The sequence below is a fragment of the Pholcus phalangioides genome, unplaced genomic scaffold (assembly GCF_987345545.1).
Source record: "Pholcus phalangioides strain wild (caught in Gottingen) unplaced genomic scaffold, Ppha-v1.0 ptg000020l_1, whole genome shotgun sequence".
Classification (NCBI taxonomy): domain Eukaryota; kingdom Metazoa; phylum Arthropoda; class Arachnida; order Araneae; family Pholcidae; genus Pholcus; species Pholcus phalangioides.
The window spans coordinates 7,273,861-7,299,425 of record NW_028301613.1 but is presented as its reverse complement, the minus strand read 5'-3'; the positions used below and the strand labels follow the sequence as shown (position 1 = coordinate 7,299,425).

Genomic DNA, 25,565 nt, shown 5'->3' with positions numbered 1-25,565 from the left:
AGTGACCTAGAGATAGAGTAAGTGACCTACCGAGTGATTGAGTGGGCGACCTACCGAGTGATTGAGTACGCGACCTAGTGAATGAGTGTCATGATGAGCGACCCAGTGGTAGACTAAGGGATCCAGTGAGTCAGTGAGTGACAGAATGAGTGACCTAGTGAGTAAGCACGTGGCCTAGTGTTTGAGAGCGTGTGACAGAGTCAGCGACCTGGTGAAACAGACTTAGTCAGGGAGTGAGTGACTGACAGAGTGAGCTACCTGGTGAGTTAGTGATAGAGTGAGCGACCTAGTTAGTGAGTAAGCGTGTGAGAAAATCGACCTAGTCAGTGAGTAAGCGAAAGAGAAGATCGACCTAGTCAGTGAGTAAGCGAAAGAGAAGATCGACCTAGTCAGTGAGTGAGCGACTGACAGTGAGCGACCAGGCGATCGAGTGTATAACAGAGTGAGCAATCTAGTGAGTTGAAGATAGAATGAGTGATGGAATGAGCTACCTAGTGATTGACCGAGTGGCCTTGTGAGTGAGTGAGCGAGAGCGAGCTAGCTCTGGTGACCGGCCGGTTTCGCTCATTCATTCGCTCACTCGTTCACTTGCTGACGCGATCATTTATTCACCCGTTCATTCACTCACTCAATCGCTCTTCCTCTCGCGTATTCACTCAGTCACTCGTTCACTCGATCCGTTCATTCACTCATGTCTGTGTATTTTCCTAGTAACAAATTGCATGGCGGTAAATTTTCCGGCACATCCTTTAACACTGGAAAAATCAGAATTTCTATACCCTTTAGAACACGGGGTTCTTAACCTATGGCTCACGACTTAAACTTGGGTCGCAAGTTTCTCCGAAATAGGTCGTTCAAATCCACTAATACCCAGGGTTCACGACCCAAACTTGATTCGCTAGGTCTTCCGAGAAGGGCCGTAAAAATCCATTCACAGCCAGGAATTTTTTGAGCTATGGGGGTCACGACCGAAACTTGGGTCGCATGGGCTTCGGGCATGGGCCGTACAAGTCCACTTACAGTCAGGGATTCTTGTTCTATATGGGTCACTGCACCAGTTTGATTCTCAAAGACTTCCGAGATAGGTCGTACAAATACAGCCTTGCGACGACCCCGCACTTGATTCATGGGGTCTTCCGAAAACGGTCGTGTGAATGAATCTATTTACAGCCAGGGATTCTTGAGCTATGGGTAACAACCCTAACATTATTCACAGGGCCTCAAATGGGTCGTAGAAATCCACTGAAGTCCTGCTACAAATGCACTTATTGCGTCAATGGTTTCACTGATTTGTCCCATGGGTCGCGAAGCTGATCTTTTTGTTGATTTCGGGTCACAGCTGTAACGGGTTAAGACCCCCACCCCGCCCTAGAACTACCCGGAGCAGTCTTTTTGACGGCTATTGCGAAAAATACATGCAATACAGCGGATTTATTTTGGATTAAAACAAGTATCAAGGAAACTAGGGTCGCCTGTCTTGAAATATTGTCGTATGGGGGGGGGGGGGTTTCGGGGGGCCCCAACCACGGGGGAAAATCTTATGCTTAAATTTTTTTCAAAATTATATTGCGTACTGTTGTTCATTGATTTTAAAATTTCGGAATGAAGCCCCCCCCCCCAATAGTCCCTCTCTGGAACCGCGTTTGTCCGAAGCGTTCTTAAAGCTTCAGCCGGTGACATTCGTGACTGAAGTAAAACCACTTCACTAACAGTGCTATATCGACACCGTTAAAGCCTCCATGCGAAGCTCGTGACGTCAATGAAGTCGTCCATTTTCACCAATAGTCAGTCATTGGATATACTTTCTTTTTTTTTCTTTCTTCCAATCCGAGCACAACTCAGGTCTGTCGCCATCTATGGGCAATTTACTACCTAGTGAGTTGTGCCGGAAGTGCAAGAGCGTGTTTCTAACAGTCTGAGTGGCGTATCTAGTGCTGTATCTGATTTTTCAGTGTCGCCATCTAGCCAAGGTAAAGGAGCCCAGCACCTGGGCTGGCAACGTACTATGTATAATGACCGCGCCCACTCTGTGCACCTGTCACGCCGTAAGCGGTCAGAAGGGAATGAGTACTTTTGTATATACTGTATATTTGCAACAATAAAACTTTTTCTGGGGTTTTTTGGATCGGCGTCCGGGGGGGGGGGTGATTGGGGGAGGCGTCGGCGTCTACTGGGTTTGTGGGGCCCTCCTGGGCTTGCCCTGGGTGGGGGGAGCTGTGGGTCGAGGTTGCTCCGGGCTATGGGAGTAAGAGACCAGGCATCACGGCCTGCTTACGGCCTGGAGCACCAATCTTAGAGTCGAGGGCCGGAGGCGCCGGACCGGGGGGCTTGGATTCCAGGCCCTCCGGTCCGGCGTGGCTGGCCCTCTCCAGCGTAATCCAACCCTTCCGGGTAAATGGCTTACATCCCACCAGGGACAGAGCCTGGACTGCCACTGGCCTTTAAGTTTTAATATGCATGCATATTAAGACAGCGATAAAAGTTTTCTTTGCGTATTTAAGGGATTTTTTTGAGGGGGGGGGGAAGTGTTTATTAAACACCAGCGTGATATTTATGGTACCTAGTGTTTACTGACCTCTAGTCATTACTTCTGGATGGATTTCGTAGTGCCGAGGCCTCCTGTACTGCAAAGAATCACTCCTAAAAGAAGAAGAAGAAAGATAAGAATCGTGTCCAATGTGTCCAACTCGTGGTGTCCAACTTTTTGGTGTGGTGTGAGGACTAACTTACTTGGTTTGACGGCAGATTACGAGTTCAACCTGTGGCTCTTGTTTTGATTGCGAGATTATCTCGTAAACCTCTTCGTACGTTTTGTCTTGCAAACAGATCCCGTTCCACTCGACGACTTCATCACCTTTTGTTTTTTTGAGACACAAAAGTATCGTCATTTAGATCCACTATATGTATATGTGCATTCACATAATATTCTAAAGCGGTGCCCGCACTGGTGTCCAACCTGGCCTAATACGGTCCAAGATTGGTCATGGGAGAGTTGTGCGGCCGTTCCACCATTGGCAATGATCGCTATATGTTGTTCAAAACTAGTCCAAGAGGAGAGACCAGGTCTTTCCAGCCCTTGCCCGAAGTGAAAGGTGCCGCCTTCTCTCCCGATCTCTTCCAATCCTTCTCTCGCCACACATTCGTCGAAGAACGCCAACGGTCACAACACGGAGAGCGTTCTAGAAGCAAATGTTCGCCAAAGAGCATTGGGCCGTTGTTGCTTTACGGCAGCAGCGAGAGGCAAACGTAGGAAGTGAATATAAAGGTGGGTCAAATGGAAACGGAACACTTTTATGGCCACACAAACTAGTGTGGCCGTTACACCATTGGCAATGATCGCCATATGTTGTTCAAGACTGGTCCAAGAGGAAAGACCAGAACCTTCCAGCCCTTACCCTAGGTGAAAAAGGAGCCGCCTTCTTTCCCGATCTTTCAATCCGTCTCTTGCCACACATTCGTCGAAGAACGCCAACGGTTACAACACGAAGCGTCTGCGGTATGTTTGCGAGTAAAGAAGAGGAACGTGGTGATATTCATTTTTTTTTAAGTAGCAGAAGGGGTTCGAGTTCACGAAATGCATCCGCGAACGAAGGCAGTCTACGGTGAACATGCACTGCACTGTCATTGACTCGTATGCAGGACTGGTGCAAGCGTTTCCGCGAGGGACGGGAATCTGAGAATGATGGTATGCGACCTGGTAAATGTCTCCCCGTCATCACGGATCCCTTTGGTGAAACGAAGCAACCAGATAAGGGGTTATTACGTCAGCATCGAGCTGGGGGTTTCGGATTTGCTGACTTTTGATGACAGGGGGGGGGGGGGGTTGAAGGTCGCTTACGCCATCAACCACCCTTTTTGAAGATATGAAATATTCTAGGCTGCTGATGAAATTTTGCTGACAAGGAGTAGGGGGTCAAAAATAGCTAAAAATCTGCTTACGTAATACTTGAATGGCCCCCAATCATTTCAAACAGACGACACACAATAAAGGAAGTCCGCGAGAAGGTGGGATGGCTTTTCGCTTCCGTCCATGCCATCATTACAGAGTAACTCCACTACAGGAAAGGAAAGTGAGTGCACAGGGGAAGCGCGCGCGCTTGTGCCAGTCCTTCGCACGATCGCCCGAGTGGTGCAAGACGCTCGTCTTCCACTTCAAGGTCCACGGGTTCGAATCCACTGGGAGAACATCCAACGCAAGTTCTTTACCCCCACCGAGCCGGGGGCGATCACCGATAGATGGCAGCTTCTTTTCCCATCCAACTCCACTGGTAGGGAATCACCGTATTGCGATATGGATCGGACTTGGTATGCGATAAAGTAGTCGTCCTTCGCACGTTTTGATGACAGTGCACGTTCGCCGATGCACTTCGGCGAACTCAAACTCTTTCTGCCACTTATAATACAAATAACACCACGTTGCTCTTCTTTACTCGCAAATATTCCGCAGACGCAGATGGAAAAAAACCAACCGATTGCCTTTTGACGATACTATTGACCAAATAATAGCAAGTGTTCCGCTTCCATTTGATCCTCTCTCATGTTTGCGGATGAGTATCGGGGGCCAGGCTGGACATGAGTGTGGCCGTAGTTATACAAACGTCATGTACAAATTCATTTCAAATAAAATAAATCGGGAGCAAAAGAAAGTCGCGTTCATGCAATAATTCGGCATTTTACGTATTAAGCGGATATGCCGATGACGGGATGTGATTGGATGAATCGGTTCGACACCAGAGGGCATGAAAACCCTGGTTGCTCTTTTAAAAAACATATAAGAGAACGATGGTCTGTAGTTATGGGTCGTTGAATGGACTTTCGCGCAGGACCTGCCATTTTTGGAAGGATTCGCGGAACATTTACCTTCTCTCCGGCGTAAAATTCGCCGACAACAGTTAGCCATCGAGAGGTCAAGTAAGTGAAAGAGTCAGCCAGCAAATAGCTGAGAAATTGAGCGAGTGAGTGAGTGATTGAGCAAGCAAATGCTAGAGCAATGAGTGAACAAGCAAATGCTAGAGCAATGAGTGAACAAGCAAATGTTGGAGCAAGTGAGTGAGCAAGCAAATACCGGAGCAAGTAAGTGCGCAAGCAAATACAGGAGCAAGCAAATTCCGGAGCAAATGAGTGAGCAGTGGATAATGCGTAAGTGAGCAGTGGATAATGCGTAAGTCAGTGAGTGAGCAGTGGATAATGAGTAAGTCAGTGAGTAAGCAGTGGATAATGAGTAAGTCAGTGAGTAAGCAGTGGATAATGAGTGAGTAAGCAGTGGATAATGAGTGAGTAAGCAGTGGATAATGAGTGAGTGAGCAGTGGATAATGAGTAAGTCAGTGAGTAAGCAGTGGATAATGAGTAAGTCAGTGAGTAAGCAGTGGATAATGAGTGAGTGAGCAGTGGATAATGCGTAAGTCAGTGAGTGAGCAGTGGATAATGAGTAAGTCAGTGAGTGAGCAGTGGATAATGAGTAAGTCAGTGAGTGAGCAGTGGATAATGAGTAAGTCAGTGAGTGAGCAGTGGATAATGAGTTAGTCAGTGAGTGAGCAGTGGATAATGAGTAAGTCAGTGAGTGAGCAGTGGATAATGAGTTAGTCAGTGAGTGAGCAGTGGATAATGAGTAATAGCTGCTGTACAGACTGCACAAGGCCGTCCTTCTGGATAATGGCTGACGTTTACAATAGCATTTACATGCGATTCAACTTTACATTATCATCAGGTTGCGTGGCTTTGAATGTGCTCTAGAAGGGTATCGGATCGACTGGTTCAGGTAAGAGAACGTCTGAGCATTGCCACTTGGATGCTAGGACGTTTGTCATCACATGTCAAAAATTCATGATTCCGTCTAAAACATTTAATGCAGGGGGGGGGGGGGGGGGAGTACATCCAAATCGATGGAACATCCTGAAAATCGAACCGGTTTATCCTGATTCCCAAAACCATTCCGGAAATAAAGAGATCAAAAAACAAAAAAACTGCTTACCCGGCCGTATCCTGCCTACCAAGTCGGCGATACCACCACGTTTGATGTTTTCAACGACCGCTCCGAGGCGGCCACTTTCTAGAATGCGGCCACCAACGACCCTCATTCCGAGGCCTCCCTGATGTAACCCGTGACCGCTTCCGGCATCTATACTAGGGGCTTTCTTCAGGATCATGTGGCCAACCATTCGCTTGCCATCCGATGACTGCTTCCATGATACTGGATGCTGGTATAAAACGAGAGAGAGAGAGAAATAAAGTTAGGAATTCTTTTTGTTACTCTATACAATAGTCTTACAATCAACACTTACCAGTCAGTCCCTTGGTCCAACACCTAGGGAGCCAACGACACTCTGAGGTAATCTTATGTCATAATATACCTAGGCTGACCATATTTGCTGGAGAAAAATACGTGAAATCGGCCTTCGAAATACGGGCCGTTAAAAAAAAGGCGAGACATTGCCGATAATCGCCAAAAATTATGCCAAAAGTGAGCAAAATCGCCAGTTCGTGCTAAAATCACAGAAAAATCGCTGGACAATCGAGGATAATGAAGCGCCTCCTTGAAATGTCAGTGAATTAAAAAAAAAATAGCATGACAAACATGTGAAATAAGTATTCTTAGTTGTAGTCGTAGTTATCGTAATGTAATTACTGAGTTGGGAAGATAATTATGTAGATAATTTTGATCGTTGATTTCAAGAATATATCAAGTTGGCTTCGTTGAAAATACGTGAAAAACCGGGACATTTTTTGCAAAAAAAAATCGGGACAGCCAGGAAAATACAAAAAACCGGGACTGTCCCTGCATACGTGGACGTATGGTCACAATACATGTACCTGTGTTCTGAAACACATCCACCTGTCTCATTAGCAGTCTCTTAAGGACTAAGCGAACCACCTCTTCAAAACTTTAGCTCTATAACTGGATTGTTTAAAACAAGGGTGCTCAACAAGCACCTCCTAGAGATAGAAGGCCTCCGCAGTCTGCTTGTGACGTGAGTAAGTAATCCATTTTCCCGCAAAGAATATTCAGGGGAAAAAAATCCCTGCTCATATCAGTATCATCGTTGTGAGGAAAGGAAATGATCGGGCTCAGAATTGGCGATTTCTATGTCCCCACATCCAATCACTATGCGATATTTGTGAGCCAATCAGGAAGATTCTACGCCAAAGAAGAAGAAAGGAAACAGGATGCTGTGTTTCAAAATGTGGCAGACTTGCTAGGTAGTCTGAATGACGTTTATAGCAAACAGTGCAGAGGCCTTTTATCTCTAGGAGGTGCTGGCTCAACCCTTTCGGAGTGTATTATCTCTGAAGCATGGCGCAGAACCACTTTACCGTCTCACATAGCTATTCATAAACTTGGAAAGCTTCTTGTTTATGACGCATGCATTCCATAACAATGAGGAGCTGTGGCACATTCAAGGGTCAGCAAAAACTGCACACTCCTCACCTTCTTCATTGGCTGGGGGAGGGGGTTTTGGATTTGCTGACTTTTTATGACAAGGGAGGAGGGGGCGCGGTTTGAAGGTTGCTTACGTCATCAACCACCCCTTTTTGAAGATATGAAATATTCTAAGCTGCTGACGAAATTTCGCTGACAGGGGGGGGGGGGGGGTCAGTGTTTTGCTGACTTTTGCTGACAAGGGGGGGAGGGGGGTCAAAAATGGCTGAAAATCTGCTTACGTAATACTTGAATGACCCCTTATCGGTGATGGGAACTCTTCGAAGTTTTTGGTATGTTGCCTCAGCGTAAACATATTTTTATCTCCTAGTCCCGTGTTTCCTAAAGTGGGCAATATCGCCCTCTGGTGGGGGATGGAATGGTCCAGGGGCGATAGAAGCTATGGATTTAACATAGGATCCTATGGGTTCACTTGAGTTGGGGGGCGATGAGAGAAAAAAATTGCTGAGGAAAAAGGGGCGATGGAACAAAAAGTTTGGGAAACTATGGCCTAGTCAGTTCCACCATGCCCTCAGTTTCGTTGTGCCTTGATACTACAAGTTATTAACATGCGGATGATTTTCAGCTGTAATGGTGAAAGTGTTCTATCGTTTCGTTCGGGTGCAACACTTGCGTGATACATTGCAATTCTATATCTCCTTCTTGCTTTTTCCCCCTCCCCTTCTCTCATCAGCAGACAAAAAAGAAAGGAAAAGAAAAAAAAACTCCACAATTCTAACACCATTTCTTTCACACCCGGTTACTAGACCTTATAAGCCGAGTTTTCCTAGGAGTAGAATTTCCGCGCCGTGTGCAGCGTGAAAACGCTGATTGGTTAAAAACGTGAAATTCAGACTTTTTTTTTTTTTTTACCAATCAGAGTTTTCACTCTGTACGTGCTGTAGAAATCTGCTTCTAGGAAAACCTGTTTTAAAAAAAGGAAAAAGGAGTCTTTGTACGCTACTGTTTGGCGCGGTTTCTGATTCGCACGTGGTTGGCGATCTATCTGGCCTGAAATATTAGGCGGCGCTCATAGTGGAGCGAAGAAGTGCGAGTTGCGACAATAGCGACTAGGTCGGAAAAAAAATGCGTACGGGGTGAAGGAAGAGATGTCCGCTCATAGCAACAGTGGAGGAGGATAGAGAAAATGGCCGGAAGGATTCTGGAATGTAATGGAATAGTGTGATGGTGATGATCCCTCCGCAGAAGAGGGAAAGAAGAAAGTTGTGAGTGGCCTCGCTTCTCTCGAGTATGTGCGATGTAGAACAAAGCAATAAAATTGTTTTCGTCGCTAGTCTGTACCTTTTGATCGCCGCACTATGTGCACGGACTTAAGATAATTATACTTCATAACCTGAGTGGGAGAGAATTCTAAAAATCGCCAAGAGTTTGGATATAGATATGGTAGCCCCCATCCCTAACAAAGTTACCATAATATCCAGGAAAAGAGACTCCACTGATCGGCCAGGTACGAAGACTCTTTTTTTCCCCCGTTAAGGTCTAGTCACCCCCCGTTTGGAAAATGTGACAAAGGATTCCACATTCGGTAACTTTCTGTACCTGAAGAACGAATTTTGAATTCGAATCACAGACGAGGTTGGACTGAGACGTCAGTCCCCCACTGGCGATGTGTTAATTTTATTAGACGCGCGTGTTAAACTAGTCCTTCTAATGTGGTTTACATATAAAATAGAACCGTCACGTGATACATCGAAGTTTACTATCATTTTGAAAGGCGTTGTGAACACTAAGTTTGGACTTCCTTTTAGTTTCTATTTCGAGTTTTCGATGCAAAGATGAGAACCGATCAAGCTCTTTTACTAAAAACAAGTGGCTATTGTTAGTCACAACTGTTTAAAGTATGTTTGTTTAAATAAAATGCCATAATATTAGACTTTGACAATGTATTTTTTTTTTTTAATTGCAATAGTACCTGCACATCGTGACGGTGAATGCCCTGATGATCGTCGTTGAGAGTAGCGCTGCTGCTGGTGTCTATACCAGAGTCCTTGGTGCTCTGGTCCCCCGAACCGGAGAGGACCTCCCTACCCAGCAGTGGCCGACGCCTGGTGCGCACCTGCTGGTCCTCGTGCTCTGTGGAAGACGACGGTTCATTGAGACGAGGGTTTCCCGGATTGCTGGTACCGGTGGTACCACCGCTCCGGCTGCCGACGATCCTTGACGACGAAGAAGTCTGGCGACCACCAGCCAATCGATGCCTGTCACCTACAAGGTTTACGGTCGGATTCGAAAGAGGAGAAAGTTTCCAGAATTGGTTTCGAGTTCCAATCATTTAATTTATTACGAGGGTTTTAGGGGGGGAGAGGGAGGAGGTCCCGAAAAAAGTTACAAATTCCGTCCGTGCTCGATTCGACAAACAATTTACGTGTTTAATCCAGGTGATTGGTGTAGGTGAGAAAGAGGCATAATGCGGAATGGATGCGAAGCAAATGATGAATTATTAGGCCTAATCGCATGTACCCAAGAATGAACAGTCAATTGACTCTGGTCTGTCAGAATACCATTCCCAACTGCTCTCGTCTGTGGATTACCACTAAGAATATACCGATGCGATATGTATGTACACGGAAAAATAAATTTTGGAGACTTTATCAAAAAACGGAAGGCGGTTTGAAACAGATCATAAACTTCAGAGCGCGTCAGCCCCTAACGGAAGTTCCACACGGAACGACTGATTCATTAATGAATACAATGAAAGACAACCATCATCATTTTTTCAAATGCTTTTTTTTTCATTAATAGGTATTTTCTCTCACCAGATGAAAATCTCGGTTTCGGATGTCTAGTAGGTCCTCATCTCTCCTCCGGTGGCGCCTCCTGCTGTCGGCATCTTGAACTTGAGGCCTGGTGGACGGCGTGATACCTCGTTCGTCTCCTGCAAATGGGCTCGTTATCAGCCAAACAATATGGCTTCATACCATAATAAGCAAGCGGGCTTAAAAATATATATTTGTTTTTGTATTTATTATAACTGGTTATACTGCCGAAAATATTTCTGGTTTCTCTCTCCCCACCTCCCATTGTGGGATGTCTCTGATGAGATAGTAGGTAGTCTATTTGAATTCATTTAAACCTACAATCTGTTATCGTAAATTATTTCATGTTCAAAGTTTCCAATGCATCTTTTCTTAATAACGTTTCTTGGGAAAGTGATTATCAGATATCATTAATTATCAATTTACTCTGGCACTCAATTACAGAATTTACTCATCTGCATTTTGACTGGTCTTAGACACTTCGAATCAAATCTAGAACAGGTAAAGAAACATCACACGCCCTCTGTCAGGGACCATCAGACCCACCACTGCCGCATATGCAAGTCATTCGGCCATTAAACAGGAATTAGGTTAATGTACGTTTCGTAAATTTAGAGGGGGGAAAAACCTATTCTGTATCAAATTTAAAATTAAAAAAACGAAAGAAATTTCATATTAAATTTCTTTCAGAATAGTGAGCCCTAGGGGAAGTATCCTAGCTTGAAAAAAAACAAATTTCTACACGGAAGTTCGGAAATATTTTCAACACTAAACTACTTGAACTATCGAGAGATTTACACACTACTTGACGGACTGACCGAGTTCTACTACGGATCAACGAGCACTAGTGACTACGAAATATTCGACTTCCAGAAGAAAATTAAAAAAATGGACTACGAACTAGTTGGATGAATATATAAATGTATCAGGTGAGGTCAAATGAAAAGGTAAACAGGGGTTGCGCGTAAAAAAAAAAATACATACCGCATTTTTCAAAAGTCGTGACATTATGCGTTCAGAGAAGAGTCCTTGATATTAAGTATCATGAGTAGGCTGATAAACCTGTTCAGCGTTCGATGACAAAAGGAAATCAATTAGTTGTTGTTGTCGTTGGTCGTCTGTCGTTGATAGAAGAACGTAATTACTTCTGACCTCGATGTCGGACTTCATCAGATGTACCGTCATTCTGTCCATCGAGCAAGCAGTGGGGTAAGTATTACGTTTCTAGTTCTGACGTGTCAGCGAGTTCACGTGGCCGATTGTTGGATGTTTATACTTTCTCGTGAAGAGGTCAACTGTTGCGCGTACGCTACGATTTCAAATGTTTGTTTAGCATTTCTGGAGGTTATAAAAATCTGAAAGTCAGCAGCGATGTCATCTTCTTCGATGAAAAAGAAACTCAACTAGAAACCGTATATACTCACTCATTTTCTTCGATAACAGAGGAACTTAATTAGGAACCGTCCTTCGCCATTTCCTTCGATGATCAAAGAGATCTAACCACCAACAGGAGCCAGCCATCTTCTTCGATCACAAGCAAGGTAACTCAACCAGCGGCTGTCCTTGATCATCTTCTTCAGTGGTAGAAGAACTCATCAACAGCTGTCCTCTCCGATGACAAAGAAACTCAACCAGCAGCAATCTGGCTCCGTCATCTTCTTCGATGACAAGGGAACTCAATCAGCAACTGCTTTAATCATATTCTTCGAGGACATCATTTTGTTTAGCTTTATCAGCATAAGCTGGCACTAGTGATCTTCTTTGATGGTAAAGGAACTGAATCTGAAGCTATCCTTACTTATTTTATTCGATGACAAATGAACACGATCAGGAACTGTTCTTGGTCATCATCTTCGATCATCAAGTACCAATCAAGCCGATTGAGTTCCTTGATTACGGAGCCTCAGTCAGACAAACTAAAAGACGTTCAAGGTTTGCATTGTGCCGCCACGAATAACAAATGCCCAGAGATTTCAGTGCTGTACTGTGCTTCAGCTAACAAATCTCGCTGAGTTTCTCACTGAACATCCGTACTAAATTTCGAACATGCCACTCTGTGACTTTCACCTATTTCACTGTCCTCGGAAAGCCTCTGTAAGGATTGAGGATAGCTTCGGGCTTTAAGTTGAAAACCTATGAAGGATTGGTTGCTCCTACAGCCCAAATTCCCCTTCCCCATTCTTTCTCAAAAGAGACAGTTTATGTATACTTACATCCGCTTGAATGTGGGATCTCTGCGTTCAGTTATACAAATATTTCACGATTTTGCCACCTTTTCATTTGATCAAACCTCATTTATTATATAACTATCAAGGGTTAAGGATCTAGGGGGAAAAGGAGAAGTTTCTTGATTCGCACATAGAAAGGATAGCATCGTGCTCTGCAGGTAATGAGAGGAGCAAATAAAAAAAAAGGTTTGGGAGCATTCAAAAACTGAAAAATGAAATAGGGGAAAGGGAGAAAGAGAGAGAAATGAAAGTTTTCAGTTGGTAGACATTGACAGAAAGAAATGATGACAAAGATCTATCTTACAATGAGAAGTTTGAGACAGAAAAATAGTCCATAAAAAAAAAGCAGAACGAAAGAAAAGAAAAAACACATTGTTATTATTGCTATTTTTCTTTCTTTTGTTTATTTCTCGTGTCCGCAGTCATTCGAAATCGAACGATAAGGATAACAACCGTAAACTATTTGGTTATCGAGCACGGATAATTTGTATCTTTTCGGTTCCACGTAATATAGACATTTTGACATTTTTTTTTTTTTTTTGGTTTCATTCGATCGTTAATCCGACGCGAACTCGGTCTTTCCGCATCGGATTGTGATCCGGATCAGAATAAAAAAACACACACACACAGACACACATCCAAGAAACAAAAATACATGTAAGTAAATGTGCATAATATACTGTATTCATATACATGTACGTGGGTTAGTCAAAGAAAAGAATGAGAATATGATTTCGTACTCACTAACTACATAGAGTCCAGCTCGGTGTGGTTTTGTTTTAAACTGGTTCCCATCGACTTGTATGAACTTGCCTTAACGTAAAGACGTTCAGCCATTTCGTTTATCAACAATGGTTGGACGGAGGGGAATTTTTAAAGCGATGTCAAAAGACAGGTTACAGAGTGACAAACGTCACTTTGGAAATCACCTCCGTCTTCTCCAGAACTGTAAAGTCGGGTTTTAGAACGTCCTTCCGTTCATCAAGAACAGTTCTGAAAAAGACAGAGGTGATTTCGAAAGCGATGTCGGAAGACGGAATCTGGGAAGTCTTCCCAGTTTATCGGTCTTTCCGTTTATCAACGACGGTTCTGAAGAAGACAGAGGTGATTTCGAAAGCGATGTCGGAAGACGAAATCTAGCAAGTCTTCCGTTTATCAACGACGATTCTGAAGAAAACAGAAGCGATTTCGAAAGCTTTGTCAGAAGACAGAATCTAGCAAGTCTTCCGTTTATCAATGATGGTTCTGAAGAAGACAGAGGTGATTTCGAAAGCGATGTCGAAAGACTGGGTATAGTACGTCTTCCGTTCATCAACGACAGTTCTGAAGAAGACAGAAGCGATTACGAAAGCGATATCAGACGACAGAATCTAGCAAGTCTTCCGTTCATCAACGACGGTTCTGAAGAAGACGGAGGCGCAGAAGACAGGTTCTGCTGCACCTTCCAGAACGACAATTCTGAAGATTCATCAACGACAGTTCTGAAGAAGATTGAGGTGAATTGCAAAAGTGATGTCGGAAGACGGAGTCTAGCACGTATTCCGTTCATCATCGGCGGATTTGAAAAAAGTCGAAGGTGATGTCGAAAGACTGAATCCACTTTACCGTACACCAACTCCGGTCATGCATCGCCATACGGCAATTTCCAACCAGTGGAGCTTAACCCGTGGATTTTGACGGTAACCTTCATAGTGAAAGACGAGCGTCTTACCACTGCGCCACTCGGACACAAAAACGGAAACTGGCATGCCTTCGGTTCATCAACGATGGTTCCAAATTTAGACGGAGATGATTTCAAGGACGATGTCGGAAGACGTTCTCCATTCCGTCTTCCGAGAATGGCAGACATGCGAGACTAAATTTATTCATCCAGGCCGATGGGACCTTGTCTTTAAAAAAAAAGATCACATCCAGCTGGACCATTGCTCACAAAGTATATTAGATATTCTAATTTTTTAACTCGTCTTTGTATGATATATTATTATTGATAATCAAACTGTCAAACATTAAACATTAGGAATAATATTGTACGAAATTGCACAGCAATCAGTCACGTTATAGCAATACGTTATTGATTGGAAAATTCCGAAGAACTGACATCCAATTAAACACAGGGTAAAAACGTGTCCTCTAAAGCTTAGACACGTGGTAATGCTTTCTAGTGTGATCCAGTACTAATCAGCAGTTCAACTCGCCTTGATATTAATGAACACTTTGGAGACCAGTCAAAATCTACTCGTATCACGTGTGATTAGGGCACATCAATATATAGCAATGCTAGGATCTAAAATTGTTATTTGAGTATCTGTTATATGCATCAAAATGCTCAACATGGCGGAGCAATCAATTGTACAACTTAGAGGGAAGTAGTTTCAGAGAAATTCCGAGCCACATAAAAACGTTATATTCAAAGGAAAAAAATCGAACGAAGCGCTTACCTCTCTCGCTAAGGCTGTCCGGCCCGGAATCCTCGCAGGAAGAGTACTCTGGCGTGGAACGTATCTCATCCTCCGAACTACTGAAGGACCGCTGCAAGTGAGGTACCCTCCTGGCATGATGATGGTGATGATGGTCCTTGGGTGCCCCCTGGTGGGGGTGGTGGGACCGCCTCGGTGGCCCCTGCGGCTGCTGCTGGCGACGGTGGTGAGTGCTCTCAGACTGGTCCGAGCTCAGCGAGTCCGTCCGCATCTGTTCGGCCGCCGAGGTGGCAGCCGCCCTGCGCGAAGCGTCCCCGGGCCAGGGCGCTCCCCCACTGCCGTCCCTTCCCCCTTCCTCGTAATAAGGCGAGCTGCGGAAATGTGGTGGAGGCGAACGAGGCGGCGGATATTGGTCTTCCCGGGGTGGCGATCTACGGTCACCCCTCTGAGCGGACGCAGACCTGTCACGACGGTGCCTGTTGTTGGTCTCATCACGACGACGGCTCCTTTCGCGCTGCTGTTGGCCGTCCCTGATCGACGGGCTCCTCGACCTTCGACCGGATGTTGGCGGATGGTCTTCCTCTTGATCGTATCTGAGGTGGTAACGGCGTTCTTCCGTCGAGTCCGACCTGCAAAAGGGGAACGTTCTCATATGAGTGAACATCACACTTGAAACAAGAATAAACGAAGCATCGATAACAACAGTCGGAAAGTGACATTGAATTATCGATTCCCAGAAAGAAAAAATGCGGAACCTGGATTGAGCGTCTACCGACCTGATCACGGGCAGCTGCGGTTGCCGACCACCCTCGTCCCAGTACTTCCCAGATGATATCGTCGAGGAAGGCGTATACATCTGCCTCAGATGGTCGGGATTGGACTCATTTGAATACTGCCTGCGGTAGGTTGAAGTTGGATGACTGCTCTGGCGCTGCAGGGTGCCGCGGATACCACCAGGAGGACTGGTTCGTTCTTTGTCCAAGCTTCGAGCCCGGTCCAGTTTGTGGCCGCCCTGTTTGACCTGCGTACCACCTTGGACCCACTGGCCAGTTTTGATCACTAGTTCCTGTTTCTTTCGGCACAAGATGCACACCCAAATCACCTGTCAAAGAAGGAGGAAACGCAATAAAGTAGGGGCTTGTCTTATACCTAAGCCAATGTGTATATCGTATGTATTCGTAATGTATACAACTGAAAACGGAACCTGGCTTGGTTTATTTTTGTGTGAGTGTGGCAAAACTTTGTGTAGAGGTAGAGCGGGATGTGAAGGAAAGCAATCCCCTACTACGGAATACACTTGGCTTAGGTAGTCACAGGATATGTGCTGGCGGTCGGCCGACAGTACCATTCAATAGGCAATGTGTTATTTTTCATCTGCATCTGCAGAATGTTTTCGAGTAAAGAAGAGCAACATGGTGTTATTCGGTTTTTTTTAGTGGCAGAAAGAGTTTAAGTTGTCTTGCGGAATTCATCAGCGAACGAAAGCAGTGTACGGAGAGCACGCGCTATCGTTGACTCGTGTGCAGGACCGGCACAAGAGGAAATCGGTTGTTTCTTCATCTGCTTCTGCGGAATGTTTACGATGATGTCCTCAACTTCGACGGGCACGAATGTATCAATGTTGAAAAGTCTCGCCGCAGAGAGAGCAGCAACGGTACAATTATTCAACCATTACACTTAACTCGCAGTTTGAAAAACTGATGGCAGCACTATAGAAAGTATTACATAGAAACAAGCTTCACGCGTTAATTTAGTAGTTAACTAAATTTTGAGTTAACAAGTTTTCAAAAAAAGGTGTACACACGTTGAGTGGATTTAGTAAATGCTCATTGGTTAATTTTCATACGAGGCCCACTGGTGCATGCACATAGGCCTACTTCACCGAAAAATTAGAATCGGATTTTTTTACTTCTCTACTAAATCACTTGACAATTTAATGGCGCGCATCTCATACATTTTCAAAAGTACTTAACTTAAAATTTAGTTAACTACTGAATCACACCGAACGCGAGTAAACGAGTATTTAGCTTCACAACACAAGCACGCGTACATTTTCCAGCATCTCCCAGGTCTTCTTTGGCCACCTGTTAAAATATCTTCATTGAGACAGAGAGGCGGGCCATGATCTCTTTAAGAGAAGCTATGAGCGAGTTAAGAAGAGCAATATGGTGTTATTCGTTTTTTAGTGGCAGAAGGAGTTCGCAAAGTACATCGGCGAAGGAAAGGCAGTGAACACGCACTGTCATTGACCCGTGGGCACAAGCGATCCCGCGAGAGATCGGGGGAGTAAGGAAATGATGATACGCGACCCGGTCTAGAACCTCCTAGATTCCTGGAGGACACAAATCACTTAGTGCCCGAGTGGCACCGTGGTGAGATGCTCGTCTTCCACTATGAAAATTACCCTCAAGGTCCATGGGTTCGAATCAAAACCTCGTAGAGATAGAAGACCTACGCAGTCTGGTTGTGACGTCAGTAAGTAGTCCATTTTCCCTCAGAATATTCAGGGGAAAAAAATTCCCTGCTCGTGCCAGTATCATCGTTGTGAGGAAAAGAAATGATAGGGCTCAGAATTGGCGATTTCTATGCCCCACAACCAATCACTACGCGACATTCGTGAGCCAATCAGGAAGATTCCACGCCAAAATAAGAAGAAACGAGATAGGATGCTGTGTTTCAAAATGCGACAAACTTGCTAGGTAGCCTAAATGACGTTTATGGCAAACAGTGCAGAGGCCTTCGATCTCTAGGAGGTGCTGTTCAAATCCGGCATATAACGTTAGGAGCAAGTTCTTTACTTACTGGACCTGGGGCGACCACCGATGTTCCTTCATTGCCCACCCAACTTCTCTGGTTAGAAATCGCCGTATGGCGATATATGAACCGGAACTGGTGTGCGGTAAGGTAGAACCTCCTAGAGATATGAGGCCTCCGCACGCTGCTTGTGACGTCAGTAAGCAGTCCATTTTCCCTGAGAATATTCGGCGGAGTGGGGGGAGGAATTCTCTGCTCGATCGTTGTGCGGAAAGGAAATGATCGAGCTCACAATTGGCGATTTCTATGCCCCACATTCAATCACCATACGGTATTTGTGAGCCATCCAGGAAGATTCTACGCCAAAATAAGAAGAAACGAAACAGGATGTTGTAGTTCAAAATGTGGCAAACTTTCTTGGTAGTCTTAATCACGTTACAGATCATCTTGGCAACCCGTGCGGGGGGTAAAGCTTTTCTCTAGAAGAAAATGCGATCAGCTGTAATTTCCATAGACGATGTCAAGACATTTCGAAGCGAACTCATCCGGCATCGGTTTCTAGGGTTACACGTGAAACATGAATGGCGCGTAATATCGTACCTTATTGGAACGAAGAGAGACTTTGCCGCCGCATCTGGCGCAGCATCGTATGGCGCAGTAGTGACAGACGTGGCCCACGCCGTCAGCGAACTTGGTCTTGAGGCAGATCTGGCAGGTGACGTTGAGGTCGGTCGAGCCACCTTCTTTCCTGAGGAGCTCCTCACTCCTCATCCGGATGGCCGTTTCTAGAAGGCGAACTTCGTCCTGCTTCTTTCTATGTTTTAAAGAGAAAATTATCATTAGGAATCAGATATTTTTATAACCCGGAGTATTGCAGTATTTACATCTTCCAATGTGGAAGGTGAATAGCAGCACTTTTCGAACACGAAACATGCATAACTCTGGCATCGTGAATACGTTAGGGACACGCATATCGAACTCCGAGTTCCGAAATTGTGTCCAAATAATTCAAGAATTGTTTTGGAATTCCTAATTCGACAGCTCAGCACACTGATTTGAATCGCTTGAGGCCGAAACACATCAAACTGACGTGACGTGGTTTCACGTCATGATTTCACGGTAAAGAATTGAGCACCGTTGGGCTAGAAGGTGTTCCCCCCCCCCCCACTGTTCACAAACTTTCCCGTACTTGATGTGCGTCGACCGGTCAGTACGTGGTATTCGCTGTGATCCACGCACGCATGGAGCTGCTTTTGCCTTCCTATATTAGAAGCAAAATCATAAGGAACTAAGCTCTTTCCGTCCACTTCTTAATCAGTTTCTCTCAGTTGACCAGATTGAAATTTCTTTTCCCGAGAAACTTTCTCAAGGTTATCTATGAAACGTATTGCGTACACACATTCATGTGTATATATTGATTATAATTTTTTTTAATTGCATTTTTGATTGGATTGATGTATTTTTGAAATATATGACATCCATATTTGTTATGGGCATCTTTTTCTCAGCCACCTCGTTGGGCATTTTGCCTGTTGTGGTGTTGTATTTGTATTTGTATTATTAAAAGAAATGTCGTAATTAGTGATATGTACCGCATTAGACCCGCAGCAGTTCTTAATCTTTTTCAGCTGCCACCCAAAATCAAGAACATGATCGGCTGCGTGACCCACGGTATCGTTTTTTTTTTTAATTTGGTGAAACTAATGACGCAATAACAACATTTCTAATAGGACCGTAAGTGGATTTGTACGACTCATCTAGGAAGCCTCTGCAGATCATGTTTGGGTCATGATTCTCATTGCTCGAGAATCCCTGACTGTAAGTGGATTTGTACGACTCATCTAGGAAGCCTCTGCAGATCATGTTTGGGTCATGATTCTCATTGCTCGAGAATCCCTGACTGTAAGTGGATTTGTACGACTCATCTAGGAAGCCTCTGCAGATCATGTTTGGGTCATGATTCTCATTGCTCGAGAATCCCTGACTGTAAGTGGATTTGTACGACTCATCTAGGAAGCCTCTGCAGATCATGTTTGGGTCATGATTCTCATTGCTCGAGAATCCCTGACTGTAAGTGGATTTGTACGACTCATCTAGGAAGCCTCTGCAGATCATGTTTGGGTCATGATTCTCATTGCTCGAGAATCCCTGTCTGTAAGTGGATTTGTATGACTCATCTAGGAAGCCTCTGCAGATCATGTTTGGGTCATGATTCTCATTGCTCGAGAATCCCTGACTGTAAGTGGATTTGTACGACTCATCTAGGAAGCCTCTGCAGATCATGTTTGGGTCATGATTCTCATTGCTCGAGAATCCCTGACTGTAAGTGGATTTGTACGACTCATCTAGGAAGCCTCTGCAGATCATGTTTGGGTCGTGATCCGTTGCTCGAGGATCCCTGAGTGTAAGTAAATTTCTACGACCCATCTAGGAAGCCTCTGCGAATCATGCTTGGGTCGTGATCCATTGCTCGAGAATCCCTGTCTGTAAGTGGATTTGTATGACTCATCTAGGAAGCCTCTGCAGATCATGCTTGGGTCGTGATCCGTTGCTCAAGAATTCCTGAGTGTAAGTAAATTTCTACGACCCATCTAGGAAGCCTCTGCGAATCATGCTTGGGTCGTGATCCATTGCTCGAGAATCCCTGTCTGTAAGTGGATTTGTATGACTCATCTAGGAAGCCTCTGCAGATCATGCTTGGGTCGTGATCCGTTGCTCAAGAATTCCTGAGTGTAAGTAAATTTCTACGACCCATCTAGGAAGCCTCTGCGAATCATGCTTGGGTCGTGATCCATTGCTCGAGAATCCCTGTCTGTAAGTGGATTTGTATGACTCATCTAGGAAGCCTCTGCAGATCATGCTTGGGTCGTGATCCGTTGCTCAAGAATTCCTGAGTGTAAGTAAATTTCTACGACTCATCCAGGAAGCCTCTGCGAATCATGCTTGGGTCGTAATCCATTACTCGAGGATCCTTGAGTGTAAGTAAATTTCTACGACTCATCTAGGAAGACTCTGCGAATCCTGTTTGGGTCGTGATCCATTGCTCGAGAATCCCTGGCTCTAAGTGGATTTACGGCCACTCATAGGTTAAGAACTTCTGTATTATACAGATTCATTCTAACGTCTCAAATGGCTGAATAGAAAAAGTGCAGGATTTTAGGGGGAAAAAGAACCGTTTTTTAGAATAGAATTTTTGTCCCGTTCTACCAATTCACGTTTACTATACGTCCTGTTCGGCCAAACGGGATACATCAAGATGGTCATTTTGATCGTAAATTAGACTTTTTCGAATAAATTTATCATTCGGTTATTGTTATCAGAAACCCCGAGTCCCGATGTGATAGCATTAACTTGAACTGTATTTTCAAACATCCAAACAAAACCATACAATTTTACCCATAAATTACAGTATAATCTCAACTATCAGGCTCGCAACTGTTCGTCCTCCGTATTTACAGTCAAAAAAAGGACGTAATAAATGATAAGGAATCCTAATGCCCGAAATTGGCCGCTTTGTGAACTGGCTGGCCCAGTTGATCCGGCCAATGTCCGAGTATCGTTCTTCGCTGGGTATGTCGATACCTATATATCCCTGTGTATAGATCACTATGATGTTGATATTCGGATTCCTTTGATCGTTAGGGCTTGCCAACCATTATAATTATGGTTAGCTATGGCTGATTATACAGTAAATGTCCATAATTATCGCAAAAAATAAAGTACGCCAACGTGGCGGCGATGGCCCCGAATCATGGAGATCGATTTTTAGGGATATCTAGGGGGAAAACACATAGGGAACAGTCAAAGCACAGTGGAAGCCGGACTTTCGGACGTTCGTCGGGTCAATCGGGCCGGCCAGATCGCGAAGTGGCCAACTTCGGGCTTTGGGTAACATTTATACAAATACAAATACAACGCCACAACAGGCAAAATGCCCAACGAGGTGGCCGATAAAAAGATGCCCATAAAAATATGGATGCCATATTTCAAAAAAAAAAACAGCAACCCAATTAAAAATGCAATTAACACAAATTGCAAACAAACTTCATTTGCTAATACTTGGCCAATTGCTAATTTGGCCATTGCTTCACGCATTTATGCATATATGCATTATGCATTATGCATCAATACTTCATGCATTATGCATGAAGTATTGACCTATACCAAAAGAGATCACAAAATATGAGTATCAGCGGCTTTTTGTATAAAAATGGCGTTTTTGATGGTATGGTGAGGGGTTAGGAAATGAGCATTTTTATAAGCCTATCCGGCTTTGCTGTTATGCGGCCCGCCCTCCCGCCACATTAGGCCGGATAGTCTCGGATTCTACTATATATTAAATAGGCTGACGCGTCATAGTTACAGTCACGTCCACTTATAATTTTCGCTCTTCAACAACGATATTTCATACATCTCCCTCTCTACCACCGTCCCTCAATCGTGTGTTTAGTTCCTGAATTTATGGGCGTAATGTCGAATTTCAGATGTGGTCATTGCACCACAAGTATCATCGGCCAAGTCCCACGATGACAATTGATGGAACGCTCGAAGAGTGCCAAGAAGCCAATGAATGAATAAGAAGAGCAAAAGGCAGTTGTGTCGTGTGTGTGTGTGTGATCGAGAAAATACGAGGACATAATAGCGCCATTTTTTTTTTGTTTCGTAAGTGTTGGACGTCCCATGAAATGTCCCACAGAACAAAACAATAGCATTCCTCAAAGAAAAAAATGGACATTCATCACCATCATCATCATCCATGTATGGTAATAGCGGTCTCCAGGCCATTATGTCGATTCCGGAGAATATAATCATGAAAGAAAGAAGGGGAATCTCTGGCACAGGATCCCAAATTAAAGAATAGCCCTTCGAGCACAGAAATACAACAACAAAAATAAGATTAAATGTCTATTATACAAAATGGCGAACCAGAAAGAATACAAAAAAAAAAACGAGAAGAAAAGAACTTGTTGTATATAAAATGATGGCAACACATACAACCAAAAAAATTACAAAACACTTGCCAAACTTCGTAGATGACGGGAGGAAGAAAATGGCGGACAGAAAAGGGGGAAGGGAATAGTAATTTGACTTGATGCCACCGCACTGCCAAGCCAAGTAACCAAATAATGGGATAAATATATTGGCAACACCATCCACACACCCCCGTTCACAAAGAACTTGTAAATCTGGGGGAGAAAAGACGCGTCCATCGATTCTTTTCGTGGCTTTTTGAAATTCTCTGATCGTATCTCGAATACATGCATGCAATGCACTGCATAACCAGTGGCGTATTTACAGGGGGGGGGGAGTGGAACTTATAGCGGGGAATATATAGCTCGGGGCAGCAAATTTGAGGAACGAGTGGGCGAGAAAATCAGTAGCAGCGAAATTTTTATGACCCTGAATAAATGCGCCTCTCTTACGAGACAGTAAGGGACGGGGTCAGTGAATGACCAAAAGAGTGACTCAGAAAGTTTGAATGTGCGTGAGTGAGCGAAGGAGTGACTTAGAGCGTGAGTAAGCATGGGAAATCACCAAAAGAGCGGTGTGGAGCGCGTGCAAACGTGTGAATGGCCAGAGCATGTGTAAACGTGCAAATGACCAAAAGAATGACCTGTCCTAGAACATGCGTAAACGTGTGAGTGACCAAAAGAGTAACTTAGAGCGTGAGCAAGAATGTGAATGATCAAAAGAGTAACTTAGAGCGTGAGCAAGAATGTGAATGATCAAAAGAGCGACCCGGAGAATGTAAAAACTTGTGGTTACCAAAGAAAGTGATGTAGAGCGCGTGCAAAAATGTCAATGACCTGTCTCAGGGCATGTGTAAACGTGCAAATGACCAAAATAATGACTTATCTTAGAGCATGTGTAAACGTGTGAGTGACCAAAAGTGTGACTTAGAGCGTGAGCAAGAATGTGAATGATCAAAAGAGTGACAAAGAGTGTAAAAGCTTATGAATTACCAAAAGAGTGATGTAGAGCGCGTGCAAGAATGCGAATGACCTCTCCTAGAGCATGTGTAAACGTGTAAATGGCCAAAAGAATGACCTGTCCTAGAGCATGTGTAAACGTGTAAGTGACCAAAAGTGTGACTTAGACGGACTAACTTACAGCATGAGTTGCGTGACCACGCGTCCCGTATTTTACGGGATATTCCTGTATCTTTGTCGGTTCCGACTTTATATACAATGGTTCCATTTTTTTCCAACGAAGCTTATTCGAATTCGTAATCTTTACTTGAAATGTCGAATGAAGATAACTTTCGTAATTTATAAATTATACTATGATAGTTATGACAATAATATATATTGTCATAATTGTCATAGTTATAATAATCATCTCACATACTTGTCACGATCGACGTTTTTCCCGTTATATTTCAAGTTACAGCGAGTTGCAGTAGTCCTTTATTTTCAACTCATTCATCATTTTCAGCCGTTTTAGTGGCGATTGGTGATTCTGTCAACTTGTGGCAATGTTTAAGAAAACAATTGGCAATTGGCAAGTATTTTGCTGTACTTCAGAGAGATTGCAGCTCTCCGTATTTTTCTCAATGAAAAAATGATCCCCAGTCATGATGAATGCTTTTTCATGTGATACATTTCATTTAACTGCGATTTGCTGTAGTCCTTTATTTCCCCAATGTTCAGCGATTTTAGCAATAATCAGCAACGTTTTTTGTAAATTTCATATTTTGTGTATTGCATTACAATTTACTCCATATTTAGTATTGCAATACGCAGTATTTTCCTGAATTGGATATGGTTGACAAATGGCTCGATATTGACAAAATCAATAAGAACAATGTTTGATTACTTCTCCGAGGTGCGTATTAAAGCTCAAGTACTTCATTGGAGGACGCTATAAAAAAGCTCAATAACTTATTGGTGGGCCGTGTAGAAGCTCGATTCGTTCTTGGAAAGCCATATAGAAACTCAATCACTTCTTCGAGGGACGTGTAAAAGCTCAATCACTTCTTTGAGGGATTTGTTAAAGCTCAATCATTTCTTCGAGGGACGTGTTAAAGCTCAATCACTTCTTTTAGGGACGTGTAAAAGCTCAATCAATTCTTCGAGGGACGTGTAAAAGCTCAATTACTTCTTCGAAAGCTCAAGTACTTCTGCGAAAGCTCAATCACTTCTTCAAGAGACGTGTAAAAGCTCATTTTTTTCCTTCAAGGGACGCATGAAAGCTCAATTACTTCTTCGAGAGACGTGGGAAAGCTCCATTACTTCTTCGAGGGACGTGTAAAAGCTCAGTCACTTCTTTGAGGGACGTGTAAAAGCTCAATTACTTCTTCGAAAGCTCACGATTACTTCTTCGAAAGCTCAATTACTTCTTCGAAAGCTCAAGTACTTCTTCGAAAGCTCAAGTACTTCTTCGAAAGCTCAATCACTTCTTCAAGAGACGTGTAAAAGCTCATTTTTTCCTTCGAGGGACGTATGAAAGCTTAATCATTTCTTCGAGGGACGTGTTAAAGCTCAGTCACTCCTTTGAGGGACGTGTAAAAGCTCTACCATTTCTTTGAGGGATGTGTAAAAGCTCAATCACTTCTTCGACGAACGTGTAAAAGCTCAATCACTTATAAACGTTAATTTATCACTTAGAAACTCGATTCATTTTTCATATAGAAACTCAATCACGTCTTCGAGAGCCGTGTAAAAGCTCAATCACTTCTTCGAGGAACGTATAAAAGTTAATTTACTTATTGGAGAGGGCAGTATAAATGTTCAATTACTTCCTCGAGTGTCATATTAAAGCTCAATTTTCTCATGCTCAACCGTGGCCCTCGTGGTCATCTGACGTGTCCCGCCACCTCAAGCCTAATTTTGTAAAAATGAACCAAGTGACTGATAAGCAGATCACTTAAGTCACCCGCGGCACAGTTCCAGATAACTCAAGGGGCCCGCGACGAATTTAGAGATTGCTTAAGTGGCCCCCGGCAACATTCCCAGATCAGTTGGGTGACCT

The 25,565-nt window shown here is 43.9% G+C and overlaps 1 protein-coding gene across 4 annotated transcripts in view; it reads right to left on the bottom strand.

The window, feature by feature from the left end:
* Positions 1-25,565, bottom strand: part of LOC149070892 (regulating synaptic membrane exocytosis protein 2-like) — an 86,940-nt gene that overhangs the window by 27,775 nt on the left and 33,600 nt on the right. For 3 of the 4 annotated variants that reach the window (XM_089248290.1, XM_089248293.1, XM_089248292.1), the window contains exons 2-8: positions 18,195-18,408; positions 15,617-15,942; positions 14,862-15,469; positions 9,352-9,644; positions 5,973-6,198; positions 2,731-2,854; positions 2,576-2,640 (exon numbers count right to left, since the gene is read on the bottom strand). In XM_089248290.1, coding sequence (XP_089104416.1) covers positions 2,576-2,640; positions 2,731-2,854; positions 5,973-6,198; positions 9,352-9,644; positions 14,862-15,469; positions 15,617-15,942; positions 18,195-18,408 — 1,856 coding nt within the window. Of the gene's footprint in view, positions 1-2,575; positions 2,641-2,730; positions 2,855-5,972; positions 6,199-9,351; positions 9,645-10,195; positions 10,315-14,861; positions 15,470-15,616; positions 15,943-18,194; positions 18,409-25,565 lie in introns of all 4 variants that reach the window. The other variant, XM_089248294.1, reaches the window with a different exon arrangement.